Source organism: Rhincodon typus, chromosome 1 (assembly GCF_021869965.1).
Source record: "Rhincodon typus isolate 14 chromosome 1, sRhiTyp1.1, whole genome shotgun sequence".
Taxonomy (NCBI): Eukaryota; Metazoa; Chordata; class Chondrichthyes; order Orectolobiformes; family Rhincodontidae; genus Rhincodon; species Rhincodon typus.
In genome coordinates, this window is record NC_063332.1 from 2,894,052 (window position 1) to 2,916,285 (window position 22,234).

General features: G+C 43.5%; 1 protein-coding gene across 1 annotated transcript in view; it reads left to right on the top strand.

Annotated features, from left to right (window-relative positions):
• Positions 1-594: 594 nt before the first annotated feature.
• Positions 595-22,234, top strand: part of mogs (mannosyl-oligosaccharide glucosidase) — a 33,122-nt gene continuing 11,482 nt past the window's right edge. Inside the window, exons 1-2 of the mRNA XM_048600374.1 lie at positions 595-817; positions 1,418-1,789. Of these exons, the coding sequence (XP_048456331.1) occupies positions 1,424-1,789 (366 nt within the window). The 5' untranslated portion in view covers positions 595-817; positions 1,418-1,423. The remainder of the gene's footprint in view (positions 818-1,417; positions 1,790-22,234) is intronic.

Genomic DNA, 22,234 nt, shown 5'->3' on the forward strand with positions numbered 1-22,234 from the left:
CTCTCTCCCTATTTATTTCAAAACCCCCTTCCCCTCCCCCTTTTCTGATGAAGGGTCTCGGCCCGAAACGTCAGCCTCTCTGCTCCTATGATGCTGCTTGGCCTGCTGTGTTCATCCAGCCCTGCACCTTGTTGTCTCGGATTCTCCAGCATCTGCAGTTCCTACTATGGCCGATGTCCCTGGACTGTTGGGGGGGAGGAGGATGTAATGATTGGAACCGTCAGCCAGGTGGACCTCATAGAATGAGTTCCCTGACTGGGGCTGTTAGGGAATCCTGGCTGACAGATATAATCAGGGAGTGTCAGGGGTTATTCTCGCTCTGAAAGCTAGGTCTGAGGAAGCCAGCCCGTCGTGTACCATGAACGTGTGAAAATAAAGAGTGACTTCACGACGGGATACCAGCCTCCGTGGAGTTATTTCACTTATTACCCTTTCTTCCTGCTTTCCCCTCTTCCCATTCCCCTATCCGATTACTCTCCATACTCCCTTATTACCCTTTCCACCATTCCTCTCTCCGACCTCATCAACCCACTTCCCTATTACGTTCGCCCTTATTCCCCTCCACCTAATTAAACCCCTCCCTCATTACCATTCCCTGTCGTTCATTATCCTCTCCATCCCGCTCATTTTTCTCACCTTCATTACACTCTCCCTCTGCCTCACTGCCCTCTTCGTCTGCGATTGGTTCCTGTTGGATTCTTTTCTCCTATTGGTTGGAATATGATCTTCCGGCTTGCCCGGTCTTTTCCGGGAGCGCGGGTACTGACGGAGCATTGAGTACAATCTATCTGGTTACTCACCCCAGAGAGTGTGGGAGGTGAGGATGATCGTGATTCCCTGGAAAGAGGATCAGAGACACAGGAGGATTGATGAAGGATGGGAGGCGGAGGCGCAGCGTCCGACAGAGGCTCGGCGATAGAGGGCCCTGTGTCCGAGAGTGGGTCAGAGATAGAATCAGGCTGAGTTCTTGGGAGTGAGGGAGAGGAAGAACAAAGGGCAGGAATGAGGCGACGGAAGTGGGAAATGGGGGTAGGTAAGGAGTAAAGGAGCGAGTCAGCGTCTTGAATAGAGCGAGAGAGAAAGAGTGCTGCCTGGGAAAACATTAAGGATCAGTGTCAGATTGATTTGAGAGGGCAGGGATAAAAAGCAGGTCAGTGTCATTAAAACATGAACTGTTTTTCAAATGTGCACAAATAATGTGCTGCTGTTTCCAGTGCAGTTTTCATGGATCTGTATGAATTACCAAACTGGTAGAACTACAACAGATTGATGATAGTCAGGTGTATTTATTTTGCTAATGTCTTGCTTTGTCAGTCAAACATTTTTATTAGCTTCTGTTTTCTCCAGACTTGTTTTGGAGAATCTGGAGAATGAGCACTGATATATTATAATATTATGAAATCCCTTCTGTTCTCAGTGAAACATGGCGCGACAGAGGGTAAAAAAGGAGAGACTGACTGATTCTAAAGTAGATGGGAAAAATGGAAAGAGTACTGGACTTCACAAGAAACCTCAAGTTAAGGAAAAGAAGAAAAAATCCAATTTGGGGAATATTTTCATCAATATAGCAATTGTACTGTGCATTGTGAGCAGTGTCTGGTTTTGCTACGCTATCTATATGAGGTCCTGGCTTGCTAACCGAATCGTAACACCTCATCCCTCTTTGCGGATACTGGACAACAATTTTACAAGTCCAGCATTGTCGCCGGAGAAATTCTGGGGATCCTACCGACCTCAGGTATATTTTGGAATGAAAACACGGAGTCAAAAATCAATTGTAACAGGTAAAGTAAGTCATGATTTGATGTCGTGGTGCATATTGGTGACAGGGTTTTGATTCAGGTCAAAGGGGTGGCCATGGGTACCTGCATGGGCCTGAGCTATGCCTGTCTCTTTATGGGGTACACAGAACATTCCTTGTTCCAGTCCTGCTTAGTCGCCCAGCCATAAATGTTTCTCTGGTATGTCGATGACATCATCAGTGCTGCTTTCCCCTTTTGTCCAGAATTGGAAAAATTTATCTGTTTCCCTTTTCAATTTTCAACCCTCTCTCACCTTCACCTGGTCCATTTCTGGTTCCTCTTGTTCCTTCCTCGACATCACTGTTTCATTGAAACAAAGAAGATAGGAGCAGGAGGAGGCCATTCGAGCCTGCACCGCCATTCTTCATGATCATGCTGATCATCCAACTCAGTAGCCTAACCCTGCTTTCTCCCCATAACCTTTGATCCCATTTTCCCCAAGTGCTATATCTAGTCGCCTCTTGAATACATTCAATGTTTTGGCATAAACTACTTCCTGTGGTAATGAATTCCACAGGCTCACCACTCTTTGGGTGAAAAAATGTCTCCTCATCTCCGTCCTATATCGTCTACCCTGAATCCTCAGACTGTGACTCCTGGTTCTGGTCACACCCACCATCAGGAACATCCTCCCTGCATCTACCCTGTCCAGTCCTGTTAGAATTTTATAAGTCTCCGAGATTCCCCCCTCATTCATCAGATCTCCAGCGAAAACAAGCCTAACTTAGTCAATCTCTCCTCATACATCGGACCCGCCATCCCCAGAATCAGCCTGGTACACCTTTGCTGCATTCCCTCGAGAGCAAGAGCATCCTTCCTCAGAAAAAGAGACCAAAACTGCACACAATATTCTAGGGTGGACTCACCAAGGCCCTGTCCAACTACAACAGCATGTCCCTGCTCCTGTCCTCGAAACCTCTTGCAATGAAGGCCAACATACCATTTGCCTTCTTTACCTGCTTACCTTCAGCAACTGGTGCACAAGGATGCCCAAGTCCCGCTACGCACTCCCCTCTCCCAATTTACAGCCTTTCAGGTAGTAATCTGCCTTCGTGTTTTTCCTTCCAAAGTGAATAACCTCACATTTATCCAAATTATACTGCATCTGCCATTGATTTTCCCACTCATCCAACCTGTCAAGATCATACTGAAGGATCTCTGCATCCTCGTCACAGTTCACTCTCCCACCCAACTTGGTCATCTGCAAACTTGGAGATGTTATATCTTTTTTCCTTCATCCACATCATTAATATATATATTGTGAGTAGCTGGGGTCTTGGCACCAATCCCTGTGGCACCCACTAGTTACTGCCTGCCAATTTGTAAAGGACCCATTAATTTCTATTCTTTGTTTCCTCACTGACAACCAGTCTCCTATCCAACTCAATACACTTCCCCCTCTTATGTGGGACTTTGTTGTGTGTTTGGACTTTCAGAAAGCATTTGACATCGACTGGCTCCCCCTTGTCAACTCTACTAGTTACATCTTTATCGATTTGTCAAGCATGATTTCCCCTTCATAAATCCATGTTGACTCTCTCTGATCCTGCAACCGTTATCTAAATGCTCTGCTATAAAATCCTTGACATTGGATTCAAGAACTTTGTCCACTACTGATGTTAGGCTCTGGTCTATAATTCCCTGTTTCTACCTACCTCCCTTTTTGAATATTGGAGTGACATTAGCCATCCTCTAATCTACAGGGACTGTACCAGAGTCTGTAGAATCCTGGAAGATGACCACCAATGCATCCACTATTTCTAGAGCTACTTCCTTAAGTACTCTGGGATGTAGATTTATTAGGCCCTGGGGATTTATCAGCCTTCAATCCCAACAATTTTCCCAACACTATTTCTCTATTAATATTGATCTCCCTCAGTTCTTTCTTCTGACTAAACCTTGCATCCTCCAACATCTGGTATCTGGTTTGTTTCCTGTTTTGTGAAGATAGAACCAAAGTATGTACTTTGCTAGCCATTTCTTTGTCCCCTATTATACATTCCCCCGTTTCTGTTTGTAGGCAACCTACATTTGGCTTTACCAATCTCTTTCTCTTCAGGTACCTATAGAAACTCTTAGCCTTAGTCTTTATGTTCCCTGCAAGCTTACTTTTGTACTCTTTTTTTTTTTTCCCTTTTTTAATCAATCCCTTGGTCCTTCTTTGCAGAATTCTAAACTGCCCCTAATCTTCAGATGTATTATTTTTCTTGGGCAGCCTGTATGCTTCTTCCTTGGATTGGATACTATCTCTTATTTCCTTTGTAAGCCATGGATTGGCCCACTTACCCATTTTGCTTTTGCGACAGACAGGAGTAAACAGTTGTTGCAAGTCCCCCATGCGTTCTTTGAATGTTTGCCATTGCCTATCCACTGTCATCCTTTTAAGTAACTTTCCCCAAACTATCAAGGCCAACTCATGCCTCATATCCTCATAGTTTCCCTTTACTGAGGTTCAGCACCCTGGTCTCTGAATCAACAACCTCACTCTCCATCTTGATTTTAAAAAAAATTCTATCATGTTATGGTCGCTTTTCCCCAAGGGGTCTCGCACAGCTAGATTGGCAATGATTCCCTTCTCATTACATGGCACCCAGTCTAAGATGGCCTGCTCACTAGTTGGTTCCTCCACATATTGGTCAAGAAAACCATCCTGTATACACTCCAGGAATCCCTCCTCTACAGCATTGTAGCTAATTTGATTTGCCCAATCTATGTGCAGATTAAAATCACCCATGATCACTGATATTCCCTTATCACATGCATCTCTAATTTCCTGTTTAATACCATTCGCGATATCACCACTGCAGTTTGAGGTCTATATATGACACCTACTAATTAATGTTTTTTGCCCCTTGGTATTTCTCAACTCTACCCATACTGACTCCACATTGTTAAAGCAGGGTGTGAGGATGTGTATCCAAGGTTACTGTGGGAGTCAGTTAGTTTGTAATGGATATTAGTGGCCAGCCTATCCCAGAAATTTGTGCCTTAATGCATACAGCATCTGCAATAACTTTCTCACTATGGTGTTAATTTCCTGTTTAACCGGCAATGCCGCTCTGCTACCTTTTCCTTTTTGCCTGTTCTTCCTGAATATAGAATACCCTGGGACATTCAGTTCCCATCCCTGGTCACCGTGCAGTCATGTCTCCTTAATACCAATTATATCGTACCCATTTACATCTATCTGTGTGATTAGTTCATCCACTTTATTGCAGATGCTCCGTGTATATAAGTCCTGCCCTGATTTGCGTTTCCAAAATGCAGCACCTCACTTTATCTAAATTTAGCTCTATCTGCCACCCCTCAGCTGATCCAATCAAGGTCCTGTTTACACTGAGGTAACCTTTTTCACTGTCTGCTGCACTACCAATTTTGGTGTCATCTGGAAATGATTGATTGTGTTTCGGTACACATGACAATAAAATCAGTGAAAAGCTTTGTTTCTGAGCAGTACAGGCAGATCACAGCAAGCAAAGGATGTACAGATCAAAAAAACTTAGAGGCATACAAGTTACAGTATTTGAGGCTAGAGTCCATTCAACAGTCTGATAACAGCCATAAAGAAGCTGCTCTTGAACCTGCAGGTGCATGTTCAGGCTTCTGTATCTTCTGCCTGAAGGAAGAGGTTGCAGGTGGTCATTACCAGGTTGCGATGGGTCTTTGATGTTGGTTATCTTTCCGCAGCAGTGAAAGGTTGGCTACAGCGATGATCTGGGCTGTGCATGCTTCTGTAGTTTCTTACAGTCCTGTGCAGAACTGTTGCTATACCAGGCCATTACTCATATTCACATCCAAATCATTTACATCAATGACCAGAAAGCAGTGGACCAAGCACCGATCCTTGTGGCATGGATGGACAGGAGAAACTCGTGGCTGTAAGAGCTGGTGCTTTTTTTTTGAGTTTTTTTTCCAGTGTTGGAGCTGATTTCCTTGATTTCTTGGAGCAGTAATTACTGTTTTGTAAGCTGTTACTTTGTTTTGGAACTTTGGGGAAAAAAAGCAGTTTTAAAACAGGAGGAAAGAGGGAAGAGCAGTAACCATGTGGGAGGTGGATAAAAAAGGAGCAGTGAACCTGCACAGCTAGCTGACCAGGCTATGAAATTCCACAGGTGACTGCCTGTGCTGTGTAGTTACAAACATCTCTGGACATCAAAGTTTGGTGTAAAAAAAAAAGTGATAGATAAAGAAGAGGTGCTAAAAAACCTGGCAGCACTCCAGGTAGAGAAATCACCGGGCCCAATTGGGATGCATCCTAGATTGCTGAGAGAGTTAAGGGAACAAATTGCAGAGCCGTTGCTAGAAATTTTACATGCTTTGCTGTACACAGGATTAGGGGGACATCATTGTTTAAGAAAGACACAAAGGATAACCAGGAAACAATAGATGTGTCAGCTTGACATCAATTTTGGGAAAACTGATGGAGGCCACAAAATAGGATAAAATGAATCTACACTTAAGAGAAAAATATGTTCGTACTAGAAAGTCAACATGGCTTTGTCAAGTGCCAGTCATGACTGACAAATTTAATTGAGTTCTTTTATGAGGGAACACAGACAGTGGATGAGGGTAGTGCTGTAGTTGATGTATTTTTGGACTTGTAGAAAATACTTGTTGCCGTGCTACATGGCAGGGTGACCAACAAATTAGAAATGTTTAGGATTGCTGAGTCCTTGGCAGCATGGATGAGAAATTAGCTCATCTGGTGTGGTTAGCACTGCTGCCTCATAGCGTCAGCGAACCGGGTTTGATTCCCACCCTCAGGTGTCTGTCTGTGTTGAGTTTGCGCATTCTCCTTGTGTCTGCATGGGTTTCCTCCAACACTCCAAAGATGTGCAGGTTAGGTGGATTGCCATGGCAAATGTGGGATTACAGGGATATGGTGAAGGTGGTGGGTCTTGGTGAGATGCTCCTCAGAAGATCTGTTTGGACTCGATGGGCTGAGTGACCTGCTTCCACACTGTAGGGATTCTATGATCCTAAAAGGTAAGAAGCACATGGCTAGGTATAGATGTGCAATTCTCAGATTGGAAACAAGTTGAGAATGGTGTTCCCCAGGATCAGTCTTGGTTTTTCTGATTTATATAAACAATTTTAGAGATGGATGTTGAGGGCAAAATCTCTAAATTTGCAGGTGATACTAGCTAAGGAGAATAATGAATTGTGAGGATATGCTGAGTGACTTCAAAGGGAGATTGACAAATTGACTAAATGTGCAGGCACCTGGCAGATGCATTTCAATGCAAAAAATATGAGGCAGTACATTTTGGTAGAAGAAACATGGAGAGGCAATCCAAACTCAATGGTATAACTTTGAATGGAGTACAGGAGAAGAGACTCAGGGTTCCCCTGCATGATTCTTTGATGGTGGCCAGGCACGTTGAAACAGTTGTTAAGAAAGCTTATAGGAATCTTTGCTTTATAAATAGAAGCCTAGAGTATAAAAGCAAAGAAGTGGTTTTATACCTTGACAAATCATTAGTCAGGCCATATTTGGAGTATCGTGTTTAGCTCTGGGTACCTTTATTGAAGGAAGGATTTTAAAACCCTGGAGAGAATTCAAAAGATATTTACTAGAAAGAACAAGGAACGATGAGAGGTTGGGCTTGTTCTTCTTAGAACATAAAAGATTGAGTTGACTTTATTGAGGTGTTCAAAATTATGAACAATTTTGATAGGGTAGAGAGGATATTCTGTTTCCATTAGTTGGTATGTCAGTATCTAGGGGTCATAATTTCAAGATTGTCAGCAAGAGAGCCAGGAATGAGATGAGAAACTTCTTTACTCAGAGTTGTTAGGATTTGGAATGTGCTTCCTGGAAGAGTGGTGGAGGCCGATTCCATAGGAGGTTTCAAAAGACAGCTGGATATAAATTAGAATGTGTTGAGGTTAGAGGGCTATAGAGATAGATCTGGAGAGTGGAACTGTTTGGGTAGCTCTTTCAGGAGCCAGTACAGGCACGATGTGTCAAATAGCCGCCTCCTGTCCTGTAAAATTTTATGATTCAACAATATGTAAGCAGTTATTTCTGAACCTAAATACACACTGACAACTTTTATTTTACTTTCAAGACTAGATATATTCACCACTTCTGCTCAGCAGTCAGCTTCTTCTCCCTGCACACCATCACACTGTGGTTCATTGTTTCGCTGCAGTTAACTTCTCAATACACATCTTGTCTCCCTCTTGCCTCTCTCTCTAGAGATTTTACTTCTTATAGTGGTCCCTAATTATTTCTCCATCTTTCTTTCACTCTCTTCCTCACTCCTGTCACTCACTCAGTGCCCCCTCCCTCTGCTGCCTGTTTCCCTGCTCATCACCCGCTGGCCCACCTCCCATAAGACTACAAGAATTAGGATTAGGAGTACTCCGTTTGGCTGCTCCATTTGGTTGGGTAATGGCTGATCCGACATTCCTCATATCCACTTTCCTGCTCTTTCCCTATAACCCGACTGATTGAGAATCTATCTATGCATAAATAGGGTTGACATCAAGCCTGCAACATGGAAAATTGCTCAACCCTGTCCAAGTATGAGGTTATCTATTTTTGACAAAAATAGGATAAAACAGGGTAGTTTCTAATGGCATGAAACACCATGGATGTCCAAAGAGACTTGGGGAGTTCAGGGAAATAGATATCTAAAATGTCACAAATAGGTGCAGAAAATAATCAAGCAAGCTAATAGACCGCTGGCCTTTGTATCTAGAGGACTGGAGTATAAGGATGTAGAAGTTATGCTTCAGTTATACAAAACCTTGCTTTGACCCCTCTTGGAGCACTGAGAGCTGATCTGGGCACCACACCTCAGGAAGGATATATTGGCCTTGGAGGGAGTACAATGTTAAGTTTATAAGAATGATAACTTTACCTCTGTGTAGAGTTAAGACTAAAATCAGATTAGCGATAATAAGAATGTAGACAAAAGAGCAGGAATCAGCCATTTGGCCCTTTATGTCTGTTCTGCTGTAAAATATAATCATGCTTAAACTTCTAACCATATTACAGAGGAGGACGTGCTGGTCATCTTAAAACGCATAAAGGTGGATAAATCCTTGGGACCTGATCAGATGTATCCCAGAACTTTGTCGGACGATAGGGAAGTGATTGCTGGGCCCCTTACTGAAATATTTGTATGATCAATAGCCATGAGTAAAGTGCTGGAAGACTGGAAGGTGCCTAATGTGGTGCCATTATTTAAGAAAGGTGGTGAGGATAAGTCAGGAAACTGTAGACTAGTGAGCCTGAAGTTAGTGGTGGGTATGTTGTTGGAGGGAATTCTGAGGGACAGAATCTACATGTATTTAGAAAGGCAAGGACTAAAAAGGGATAGTCAACATGGCTTTGTGCATGGGAAATCATGTCTCAGTAGCTAGATTGAGGTTTTTGAAGAAGTGAAAAAGAAGATTGAAGGTAGAGTGGTGGAAGTTGTCTATATGGACTTTAGTAAGGCATTCAACAAGGTTCAGCATGGTAGACAGGTTAGATAGGATAGATCATATCAAATGCTGGAAGAGCTAACTATTTGGATACAAAATTGGCTAGAAGATAGGAGATGGAGGGTGATGGCGGAGGGTTGTTTTTCAGACTGGAGGCTTGTGACCAGCAAGGATTCGTGTTGGATCCACTGCTTTTTTTGTTATTTATATACATGATTTGGATGGGAATACAGGAGGAATGTTTAGTAAGTTTGCAGATGACACCAAAATTGGTGGTGTAGTGGACAGGGAAGAAGGTTATCTCCAATGGGCTGAGGTGTGGCAGATGGAATTTAATTTTGATAAATGTGAGGTGTTGCATTTTGATAAGGAAAATCAGGGCAGGACTTATACGCTTAATGGTAAGGTCTTGGGGAGAGAAGCTGAACAAAGAGACCTTGGAGCGCAGGTCCAATGTTCCTTGAAGTTGGAGTCAAAGGTAGACAGGGTAGTGAAGAATGTGTTCGGTATGCTTGCCTTTATTGATCAGTGCATTTTGGAGTTGGGATGTCATGTTGCAGCTGTACAGGCCATTTGTTAGGCCACTTTTTGGAATACTGCATTCAGTTCTAGTCTCCCTACTATAGGAAAAGTGATGTAAATCTTGTTTGAACTCTTTCAAGTTTCACAAAATGTTGTCAGAGTTGGAGGGTTTGAGCTAAACGGAGAGGCTAAATAGGCTGGGACTATTTTCTCTGGAGCGCAGAGGTTTATAAAATCATGAGGGGTGTGGATATGGTGAGTGGCCAAGATCTTTGCTCCAGGTAGGAGAGTCAAAATCTAGAGGGCAGAGGTTTAAGCTGAGAGCAGAAAGATATAAAAGGGATCTAAGGGGGGTAGAGAGTGTATGAAATAAGCTGCAGAGGAAGTGGTGGAGGCTGGTAAAGTTACAACATTTAAAAGGCATCACGATGGATGTATGAGATAACATAGTGTGGAGCTGGAGGAAAACAGCAGGCCAGGCAGCAATCAGAAGAGTAGGAAAGTTGATGTTTTGAGTCGTGACCCTTCTTCAGAAAATATAATAGGAAGGGTTTCGAGAATATGGGCCAAATGCTGGCAAATGGGGTTATATTAATTTAGGATATCTGGTCGGCATGGACGAGTAGGACCAAAGTGTCTGTTTTCATGCTATACAATTCTATGACTCAATTTTTGCAATTAGCCTTGTCTGAGCTGAGGATAAATCTTAAGGAAAATAAAGTACAACAGATGCTGGAGTTTTGAAATAAAAAAGTGCCGAAGATACTCATCAGATCTTCAAGTCACATTGTACTCAAAATGTTAACTTTGCGTCTCTTTTCACAGATAGTGCCAGACATGTTGAGATTTTGCAGCATTTCTTTTTATTGGGGATAAGTCTTCACTATCCAGAAAAGTCGTAGCAACTATCAAAGCCAGTTTGGTTTTCAATCTGCATAGCAAATTTGCCATGAAAATCAGAACCAGGGTTAACCTCAGCAAGTCCCAGAACTTTCATTTCTCTGTGGATTTCAAATGCCGTAAGAACCCCAGTTACATGTTGCAATCAAAGCTGGAGACGTGCACTCAGTGGTTCCACTGGCCAAAACATATATAATTGGCTACTTCAAAAAAAACTGTTCATCTGTTGGTTTCAGAATACCAATCAATCAGCTAGGTTTCTTTAACTAACAGCTGAATGATATTATAAAACAAAATGCATTCAATAAAGGTAACAGTGTGGAGCTGGAGGAACACAGCAGGCCAGGCAGCATCAGAGGAGCAGGAGAGCTGACGTTTCGGGTCAGGACCCTTGAGAAATGGGGGAGGTGGGGGGAAGGGAGCTCTGAAATAAATAGAGAGGAGGGGTGGGGCTGGGGAAGGTAGGTGGGATGGTGTTAGATGAGTGCAGGTAGGCAGTGATGGGGATTGGTCACTGAGGTGGGAGGGGCAGATGGATGGATTCAATAAAGATACAATTTTGATACTGTTTGAAGAAGTGGGCTCAACGTTAACTACTGATATTCGTTATTGGGATGTGGGTGTCACCAAAGCCCATTCATAATTGCCCAAACATAGACTGAGAATGCCATAGTTTTAAGGCCTTGGATGGAGAGGAATTTAAACGTGTACAAGAAAATTTTTTGATTCAGTATGTGGATGTACCTACTAGAAAAGGTGAAAAACTTGATCTACTCTTGGGAAATAAGGCAGAGCAGGTGACTGAGGTGTTAGTGGTGGAGCACTTTGGGGCCAAGAACATAGAATAGTACAGCACAGTACAGGCCCTTCGGCCCGTGATGTTGTGCCGACCTATTATCCTACTCTAAGATCAAACTACCCTGCATACCCTACATTTTACTATCATCCATGTGCCTATCCAAGAGTCGCTTAAATGTCCCTAATGTTTCTGACAAAATTGCCAAAGGCCCCAGTGAGCCAGTGACTCTCATTATATTAGTTTTAACGTAGTGATGGAAAGGGATAGACCTGACCTAAAAGTTAGAGTTCTAAATTGGAGGAAGGCAAATTTTTGTGGTATTAGGCATGTTATTTACATAATTGATCTGGATGTGAATGTATAAGGCATGATTAGTAAGTTTGCGGATGATGTAAAATTGGGAGGTTTCATTGATAACAAAGAAGGTTATCAAAAATTACAGCGGGATCTTGATCAGATGGGGAAGTGGGCTGAGGATTGGCAAATGCAGTTCAATACAGATAAGTGTGAGGTGTTGTACTTTTGGAAAGTCAAACCAAGATAGGATTTATGGTAAGGTCCTGAGGAGTGATGTGGAACAGAGGGACCTAGGAGTTCAAGTACGTACTTCATTGGAAGCGGCGTCACAGGTGCACAGGGTGGTAAAGAAGGCATTTAGCATGCTGGCCTTCATTGGTCGAGGCATTGACTATAGGAGTTGGGGACGTTATGTTACAGCTGTGTAAGTCGTTGGTGAGACCGTAGTTGGAGTATTGTGCACAGTTTTGGTCACCCTGTTATAGCAAAGACATAGTTAAACTGGAAAATGTGCAAAGAAGATTTACAAGGATGTTGCCAGTAGGCCTGAGTTATAGGGAGAGGTTGGCCGGGATAGGACTTTATTCCTTGCAACACAGGAGAATGAGGGGTGCCCATATTGAGGTGTATAAAATCATGAGGGGCATAGATAGGATGAATGCATATAGTCTTTTTCCCAGGGATGGGGAATTGAAAACTAGAGGGCATAGGTTTAAGGTGAGAGGGGAAAGATTTAAGAAAGACCTGAGGAACAACTTCTTCACGCAGCGAGTGGTGAATATATGGAATGGGGTGACAGAGAAAGTGGTTGAGGCAGGTACAAAAGCAACTTTCAAAAAACATTTGGATAGGTACATGAATGAGAAGGGTTTAGAGGGATAAGGACCAAATGCAGGCAGTTGGAACTAGCTGAGTGGGCACCATGGTCAGCATGGACCAGTTTGGGCCAAAGGGCCTGTTTCCATTCAATATTACTTTGTGACTCTATTAAAGTTGATTGGGGCCGGATGTTTGTACATAAAGGGATGCCTTCAAAAATGAGAAAATGAGAGTCCAGAGACAATATGTTCCTGTTAGGATGAAGTTCAAAGTTGGTAGCTGTAGGGAATGCTGAATGACTGAAGAAATTTGAGGTTTTGATCAAGAAAAAGACATAGATTGACATAGATTGAGTGAATTCCTAGAGCAGTATTAAGGTAGTCGGAGTATACTTAAAAGGAAAATCAGGAGAGCAAAAAGGGGATGTGTGAGCTTTAGCTAAAAGGGTTAAGGAAAATCCAAAAGGATTCTACAAATACATTAAGGATAAAAGAGTAACGAGAGAGAGAATAGGGCCCCTTAAAGATCAGCAAGGCCACCTACGTGTAGAGATGGGGGAGACACTAAACAAGTATTTTGCATCAGTATTTACTGTGGAGAAGGATATGGAAGATAGAGAACGTGGGCAAACTAAATAGTGACATCTTGAAAAATGTCCGTATTACAGAGGAGGAGATGCTGGACATCTTAAAATGCAGAAGTGGATAAATCCCTGGAACCTAATCAAGTGTACACTATAACTCTGTGGAAAGCTAGGGAAGTGATTGCTGACCCCCTTGCTGAGATATTTGTATCATCAATAGCCACAGGTGAAGTGCTGGAAGACTGGAGGTTGGCTAATGTGATGCCACTATTTAAGAAAGGTGGTAAGGAAAAGCCAGGGAACTATAGAGCCTGACATCAGTGGTGGGCAAGTTGTTGGAGGGAATCCTGAAGGACAGGATTTACATGTATTTGGAAAGGCAAGGACTGATTAGGGACAGTCAACATGGCTTTGTGTGTGGGAAATTGTATCTCATTAACTTAATTGATTTTTTTGAAGAAGTAATGGAGAGGATTGATGAGGGCAGAGCAGTGGACGTGATCTATATGGATTTCAGTAAGCTGTTTGACAAGGTTCCTCATGGTAGACTGAATAGCAAGGTCAGATCACAGGAAATACATGGGGAACAAGCCATTTGGATACAGAACTGGCTGTAAGGTAGAAGACAGAGAGTGGTTGTGAAGGTTTGCTTTTCAGACTGGAGGCCTATGACCTTCAGTGTGCTGCAAGGATCGGTGTTGGGTCCACTGTTTCTCATCATTTATATAAATGATATGGATCTGAACTTCGGAGGTATGGTTAGTAAGTTTGCAGGTGACACCAAAATTGATGGTGTATTGGACAGTGAAGAAGGTTACCTCAGAGTACAACAGGATCTTGATCAGATGGGCCAATGGGCTGAGAAGTAGCAGATGCAGTTTAATTTAGATAAATGTGAGGTGTTGCATTTTGGAATGGCAAATGACTTATACACTTAATGGCAAGGTCCTGGGGAGTATTGCTGAGCAAAGAAATTTTGGACTGCGAGTTCATAGTTGCTTGAAAGTGGAGTTAAAGGTAGACAGGATAATGAAGAAGGCATTTGGTATGCTTGCCTTTATTGGTCAGTGCATTGAGTATAGGAGTTGGGAGGTCATGTTATGGCTGTACAGGACATTGGTTAGGACACTTTTGGAATACTGCATGCAGTTCTTGTTTCCTGCTATAGGAAAGCTGTTGTGAAACATGAACGAGTTCAGAAAAGATTTAGAAGAATGTTGCCAGGGTTGGAGGGTTTGAGCTATAGGCAGAGGCTGAATAAGGTCACAAATCACACGACACCAGGTTACCATCAACTGGTGTCGTGTGATTTCTGACCTTGTCCACCCCAGTCCAACACCAGCACCTCCATAACATTTAGGTGTACAAAATGATCAGAGGTATAGATAGAGTGGACAGCCAGAGACTTTTTCCTAGGGTGGAGGTAGCTATACGAGGGGGCATAGTTTTAAAGTGAGTGGAGGTATATAGGGGAGATGGAGAGGCAGGTTCTTTAAGAGAGTGGTAGGGGCGTGGAATGCATTGATGGAGAGGGTAGTGGAGTCGGCCTCATTAGGGGCATTTAAGCGGCTATTAGATAGGCATATGGATGATAGTATAAGGTAGCGGTGGAGGTTAGATAGACCTTATGTTTAGGGTAAAAGTTCGGCACAACATCGTGGGCCGAAGGGCCTGTACGGTGCTGTACTGTTCTATGCTCTATGTTCTATAACAGGCTGAATAGGGTGGGGCTATTTTCTCTGGTGGATCGGAGTCTGAGGGGTGACCTTATAGAGGTTTATAAAATCATGGGGTCCATGGATAGGGTGAATAGACAAGGTCTTTTCCCTTGGGTGGGGGAGTCCAAACGAGTATAAGGTGAGAGGAAAAAGATTTAAAAGGGTCCTAACGGGCAACTTTTTGACACCGAGAGTGGTGAGTGTATGGAATAAACTGCCAGAGGAAGTGGTGGAGGCTGGTACAATAACACTTTTTTCATTCATTCACGGGATGAGGGTGACACTGGCTAGGCAGCATTTATTGCCCATCCCTAATTGACCAGAGGGCAGTTGAGAGTCAACCATATTGCTGTGGGTCTGGAGTCACATGGAGGCCAAAGCAGGTTAGGATGGCAGTTTCCTTCCCTTAAGGACATTAGTGAACCAGGTTGGTTTTTCTGACAATGGACAATGGATTTATGGTCATCATTTGATTCTTAATTCCAGATATTTTATTGAATTCAAAATCCAACATCGCCCGTGGTGGGATTTGAACCTGGATCCCCAGAACATTATTTGGGTCTCTGGATTAACAATCCAGCGATAATCATTGCCTCTGCTGCATTTAAAATGCATCTGGATGGGTATATGAACAGGAAGGGTTTAGAGGGATATGGGCCAAATGCCAGCAATTGGGACTAGATTAATTCAGCATATCTGGGTGGCAAGGACGAGTTGGACCGAAGTGTCCGTTTCTGTGCTGTACATCTCTATGACTCAAAATCTGGAACTAATGATGACCCTGAATCAGTTATCAGTTATCGGAAAAACCCATCGGGTTCACTGACATCCGTTAGGGAAGGAAACTGCTGTCCTTACCTGGTGTTGCCGATGTTGATAGGAGATTCAATGGTTAGGGGAACAGACTCAGATGCTGTGGTACCGAGTGAGACTCCCGGATGGAATGTTGCCTCCCAGGTGCCAGGGTCAGGGATGTCTTGGATCGAGTCTACAGGATTCTTAAGTGGGAGGGAGAGCAGCCGGAAGCTGTGGTACACATCGGTATCAATGACATAGCCAGGATAAGGGATGAGGGCCTGAAAAGTGAGTTAAGTTGGAAGCTGAAAGCCAGGACGAGCAGAGTAATAATCTCAGGATTACTACCGATACCACGGGCTAGTGAGGCTAGCAATAGAGAGCAAGTGCAGCTGAATGTGTGACTACAGAGCTGGTGTAGGAGGGAGGGCTTCAGATATGTGGATCATTGGGATACCTTTTGGGGAACGTGGGACCTGTACAAGAAGGACTGGTTGCACCTGAACTGGAGGAGCACCAATATCCTGGGCAGGAGGTTTGCTAGAGCTCTTCAGAAGGGTTTAAATTAGTTTGGCAGGGGAATGGGAACCGGAGCTATGGATCAGAGGATGAGGTAGCTAGTGTACAGGCAGATACAGCATGCAGAGAGTCTGTGAGGAAGGATAGACAGTTGATAGGGCAAAGTTGCAGTCAGTATGATGGGTTGATTTTGTCTATTTTAACGCAAGAAGTGTCAGGAATAAGTGTGATGAATTTAGAGCCCGGATCAGTACTTGGAGCTATGATGTTGTGGCGATTCCGGAGATTTTGATAACACGGGCAGGAACGGTTGTTGGATGTTCCGGGATTTAGGTAAAAGAGGTGGGGAAGTGGCATTGCTAATCAGGGATGGTATCACAGCTGCAGAAAAGGAGGCCATGGAGGAGGGTTTATCTACGGAGTCAGTATGGGTGGAAGTCAGAAACAGGAAAGGAGCAGTCACTTTACTGGGAGTTTTCTATAGACTCCTTGGTAGCAACAGAGACACTGAGGAACATATTGGGAGGCAGATCTTGGAAAAGTGCAGAAGTAATAGGGTTGCTGTTATGGGTGACTTCAACTTCCCGATCATAGACTGGAACCTCCTAAAGTGCAAATAGTTTGGATGGAGCAGATTTTGTCAGGTGTGTCCAGGTAGGATTCCTAACTCAATATGTTGATAGGCCGATGAAGGGGGAGGCCATATTGGATTTGGTGCTTGGCAATGAACCAGGCCACGTGTCAGATCTTTCAGTGGGAGAGCATTTAGGTGATAGTGATCACAACTCCCTGACCTTTACTATAGTCATGGAGTGGGATAGGAGCAGATGCTATGGGAAAGTATTTAATTGGGAGAGGCGGAATTACAATGCTATTTGGCAAGAACTGCGGAGCATAAATTGGGATCAGATGTTCTCAGGGAAATGCACAACAGAAATGTGGAGATTGTTTAGGGAGCTGTTGCTACAAGTACTGGATAGGTTGTCCCACTGCGGCCAGGAAGGGATGGTAAGGTGAAGGAACATTGGATGAAAAGACATGTAGAGAGGAAGAAGGAAGCTTACTTAAGGTTGAGGAAACAAGTATCTGACAGGGCTCTAGAGGGCTACAAGGTAGCCAGGAATGAACTGAAGAATGGACTTAGGAGAGCTAGAAGTGGGTATGAAGAAGCCTTGGTGGATAGGATTAAGGAAAACCCAAGGTGTTCTATGCTTATGCAAGGAACAAGAGGATGGCCAGAGTGAGGGTAGGGCTGATCAGGGATAGTGGAGGGAACTTGTGCGTGAAGTCGGAGCAGATAGGGGAGATCCTTAATGAATACTTTGCTTCAGTATTTACCAGTGAGAGGGACCTTGACGTTTGTGAGGACAGCGTGAAACCGGCAGATATGCTTGAACAAGTTGATATTAGGAAGGAGGATGTGCTAGAAGTTTTGAAAAACATGAGGGTAGATAAGTTCCCTGGGCCAGACGGGATATACCCAAGTTTTCTACGGGAAACGAGGGAAGAGATTGCTGTCCCTTTGGCGATGATCTTTGGCATCCTCACTGTCCCCAGGAGTAGTACCAGATGATTAGAGGGTGGTAAATGTCATTCCCTTGTTCAAGAAAGAGAGTTACAGACCAGTCAGTCTTACTTCTGTGGTGGGCAAATTGTTGGAGAGGATTCTGAGAGATAGTATTTACGATTATTTGGAAAAGCACAGTTTCATTAGAAATAGTCAACATGGCTTTGTGAGGGGCAGGTTATGCCTCACAAGCCTTATTGAATTCTTTGAGGATGTGACAAAACATATTGAAGGCAGAGCAGTAGATGTGGTGTATATGGATTTTAGCAAGGCATTTGATAAGTTTCCCCATGGTAGGCTCATTCAGAAAGTAAGGAGGCATGGGATGCAGGAAGTTTGGCTGTCTGGATACAGAATTGGCTGTCCAATAGAAGACAGAGGGTGGTAGTAGATGGAAAGTATTCAGCCTGGAGCTCGGTGACCAGTGGTGTTCCACAGGGATCTGTTCTGGGACCTCTGCTCTTTGTGATCTTTATAAATGACTTGGATGAGGAATTGGAGGGGTGGGTAAGTTTTGTCGATGACATGAAGGGTGGTGGAGTTGTGGGTAGTGTGGAGGGCTGTTGTAGTTGCAACGGGACATTGACAGGATGCAGAACTGGCAAAGAAGTGGCAGATGGAATTTAACCCAGAAAAGTGTGAAGTGATTCATTTTGGATGGTCAAATTTGAATGCAGAATACAGGGTTGATGGCAGGATTCTTGACAGTGTGGATGGGATCTTGGGGTCCACGTCCAGAGATCCCTCAGAGTTGCTACCCAAGTTGATAGGGTTGTTATGAAGGCGTATGGAGTGTTAGTTTTCATTGGCAGGGGAATTGAATTTAAGAGCCATGATGTTATGCTGCAGCTCTATAAAACCCTGGTTAGACCACACTTGGAATATTGTGTTCAGTTCTGGTCGCCTCATTATAAGAAAGATTTGGAAGCTTTAGAGAGGGTGCAGAGGAGATTTACCAGGATACTGCATGGACTGGAGGGCAGGTCTTTTGAGGAAAGGTTGAGGGAGCTAGACCTTTTCTCATTGGAGCGAAGAAGGATGAGAGGTGACTTGATAGAGTTGTACAAGATGATGAGATGCAAAAATAGAGTGGACAGTCAGAGACTTTTTCCTGGGGCGATTTCGAGGGGGCATAATTTTAAGGTGATTGGAGAAAGGTATGGGGAGAGGTCTTTACACAGAGTGGTGGGTACGTGGAATGCGTTGCCGGCAGTGGTGGTGGAGTCGAATACATTAGGGACATTCAAGCAACTCTTGGATAGGCACATGGATGATAGAGTAAGGTAGGGTATGCAGGGTAGTTTGATCTTAGTAGCATAATAGGTCGGCACAACTTTGTGGGCCGAAGGTCCTGTACTGTGCTCTACTGTTCTATGTTCTATTAAAAATCACTTCAGACCCCAGGCAAAATAGTTGACTCTTAACTGCCTCTGGGCAATTAGGGATGGGCAATAAATGCTGGCCTAGTCAGTGACGCCCTCATCCTGTGATTGAATGAAAATAATTGGAGAATGTGGATTGGGAGGTGCTGTTAAAGGGGAAATCCACATCTGACATACGGGAGTCTTTTTAAGAACCAGTTGATCAGAGTGCAGACGTGTTCCTGTGAAAATGACAGGCAGGAATGGCAGGATTCAGGAACCTTGGATGATGGGAATTTATCAGCTTAGTCAAAAAAAAGCATACCTAAGATCTAGGCAACTGAAAACAGACCAAATCCTTGAAGAATATAAGATGGAATTCAAATGGGGAATTATTAGAGCTAAAAAGGGCTATGAATTGTCCTTGGCTAGCAGTGTTAAGGAGAATCCCAAGGCATTTTATGCGTATATTAGGAGCGAGAGGGTAGCTTTGGAAAGGATAGGCCCACTTGAGCATAAAGAAGGGAGGTTATATTTGAAGCCAGAGGAAATGAGTGAGATCCTTAGTGAGTACTTTACATCGGTATCCATCAAAGAGAGGGATGTGAGGGATGCTGAGGTTCAGGAAAGGTGTGTGAATACTCTAGAGCAGATCAACATAATGAAGGAGGAAGTATTGGATATCTTGAAATATATTAAGTTAGACAAGTCCCCAGGGTCAGATGTGCTATATCCCAAGATACTGTGTGAGGCAAGTGAGGAAATAGCTGGGGCCATAACAGATGTCTTTGTATCGTCTTTGGCTTCAGGCAAGGTTCCAGACAACTGGAGAATGGTCAGTATTGCTCCTCTATTTAAGATGGTAAGCAGGGATAATCCAGGTAGTTACAGGCCAGTGAGCCTGATATCAGTGCCATAGTTGTTGGTGAGGATACTGAGGGATAGGATCTGTTCACATTTGGAAGTGAATGAACTTATTAGTGATAGACAACATGCAGTTGTGTGGGAAAGGCCATGTCTCACCAACTTGATAGAGTTTTTGAACAGGTGACAGGAATGATTGATGAGGGAAGGACAGCGGCTATTGCCTCCATGCACTTTAGTGAGGCAATTGATGAGGTGCCTCTTTGCAGGCTGGTTGAAAAGGTAGAGTCTCATAGGATCTGGGGTTTGCTAGCTAGATAGATACAGAACTGGCTTGGTCATAGAAGACAGAGTAACGGTGGAAGAGTGTTTTTCGGAATGGAGATCAGTAACTAGTCGTGTTCTTCAGAGATCAGGGCTGGGACCATTTGTAATATGTATTTTAAATTGATCTGGAGAAAAATGTAGGTGATCTGATTCGTAAGTTTGCGGATGACACCAAATTGGCAGAGTTGCAGATAGTGAGGAGGATTGTCAAAGGATACAGTGGGATATAGATTGCTGATTTGAGCAAAAAAATGGCAGATGGAGTTCAATCTGGACAAATACGAGGTGATGCATTTTGGAAGACCAAATTCAGTTGCAAATTGTGCAATAATTGACAGAACCCTTTTGAAGCATTGATGTACAAAGGGGTCTGGGTGTACAGGTCCACAGATCCCTGTAAGTGGCAACATAGATGAACAAGGTGGTAAAGAAAGCATATAGCACACTTGCACACACACACAAAAGTTGGCAAGTTATATTACAGCTGTATAAAACTTTAGTTCGGCCATGTTTGGAACACTGCATGCAGTTCTGATTACCACACTACCAGAAGGATATGGATGCTTTGAAGAGGGTGCAGAGAAAGTTTACCAGGATGTTACCTGGTCTGTAGGGTTTTGGTTGTGAGGAGAGGTTGGATAAATTCTGATTGTTTTCACTGGAAAGACAGAGGCTGAGGGGCAACCTGATAGAGGTCTACAATATCATGAGAGGCATGGGTAGGGTGGGTAGTCAGAAGCTCTTTCCTGGGGTAGAAAGGTCAACTATGAGAGGGCACAGGTTCAAAGTGATAGCAAGGAAACTTTTCACACAGAGGGTGGTTGGTGCCTGAAATGCATTGTCAGTGGAGGTGGTGGAAGCAGGCACATTGGCAACATTTAAGGCATATCTTGATAGACACATGAACAGGAGACCCTCAAAGGGATAGAAATTGCATATGGGCAATAAATAAATAAGGATTGGAAATTGGTGCAGGCTTGGTGGGGTAAAGGGTCTGTTCTTGTTCTACATTGTATTGTATTATGTAAGGAAACCAAAATTGTACTCCCTATTCAAGATGTGATCTCTCTCACGCTCTGTATAACTGAAACATAATACCCTGTTATGTTCCGTTCCATTCGTAATGAGGTTAGAATCCCAATAGGCATCCTGATGCTGTACCTGCATGCTAACTTGTGTGACTCATATACCTAAATCCTTCTGTAACAATTGCCCAGTTGATGTTACTTCAAGCAATATTCGGTTCTTTTAAGTTGTTCCCACCAAAGTGAACAACTTTACAAGAACCACTGTACGCTGTACCAGTAAGATGTTTGCCAAATCATTCAACCTATCTAAGTGAAATTTTCTTATTCAATCTACTCACGGTTCCCTATCTTTTCTGGTGTCATCTGTAAATTGAGCAATCGTGCTTTTGCTCCCTTAATCTCACCTTTACACAATTAACATCAATAACCTATTTCCCAGTACAAACGCCTGTGGATCTCCCATAGAACATAGAACATTACAGCGCAGTACAGGCCCTTCGGCCCTCGATGGTTTCACAGGTCGGCACAACAATCTGAAGCCTATCTAACCTAAACTATTCCATTATCATCCGTATGTTTATCCAATGACCATTTAAATGCCCTTAAAGTTGGCGAGTCTACTATTTTTGCAGGCAGGGCATTCCACGCCCTTACTACTCTCTGAGTAAAGAACCTACCTCTGACATCTGTCCTATATCTATCACCCCTCAATTTAAAGCTATGTCCCCTCGTGCTAGCCATCACCATCCGAGGAAAAAGCCTCCCACTGTCCACCCTATCTAATCCTCTGATCATCTTGTATGTCTCTATCAAGTCACCTCTTAACCTTCTTCTCTCTAACGAAAACAACCTCAAGACCCTCAGCCTTTCCTCATAAGACCTTCCCTCCATACCAG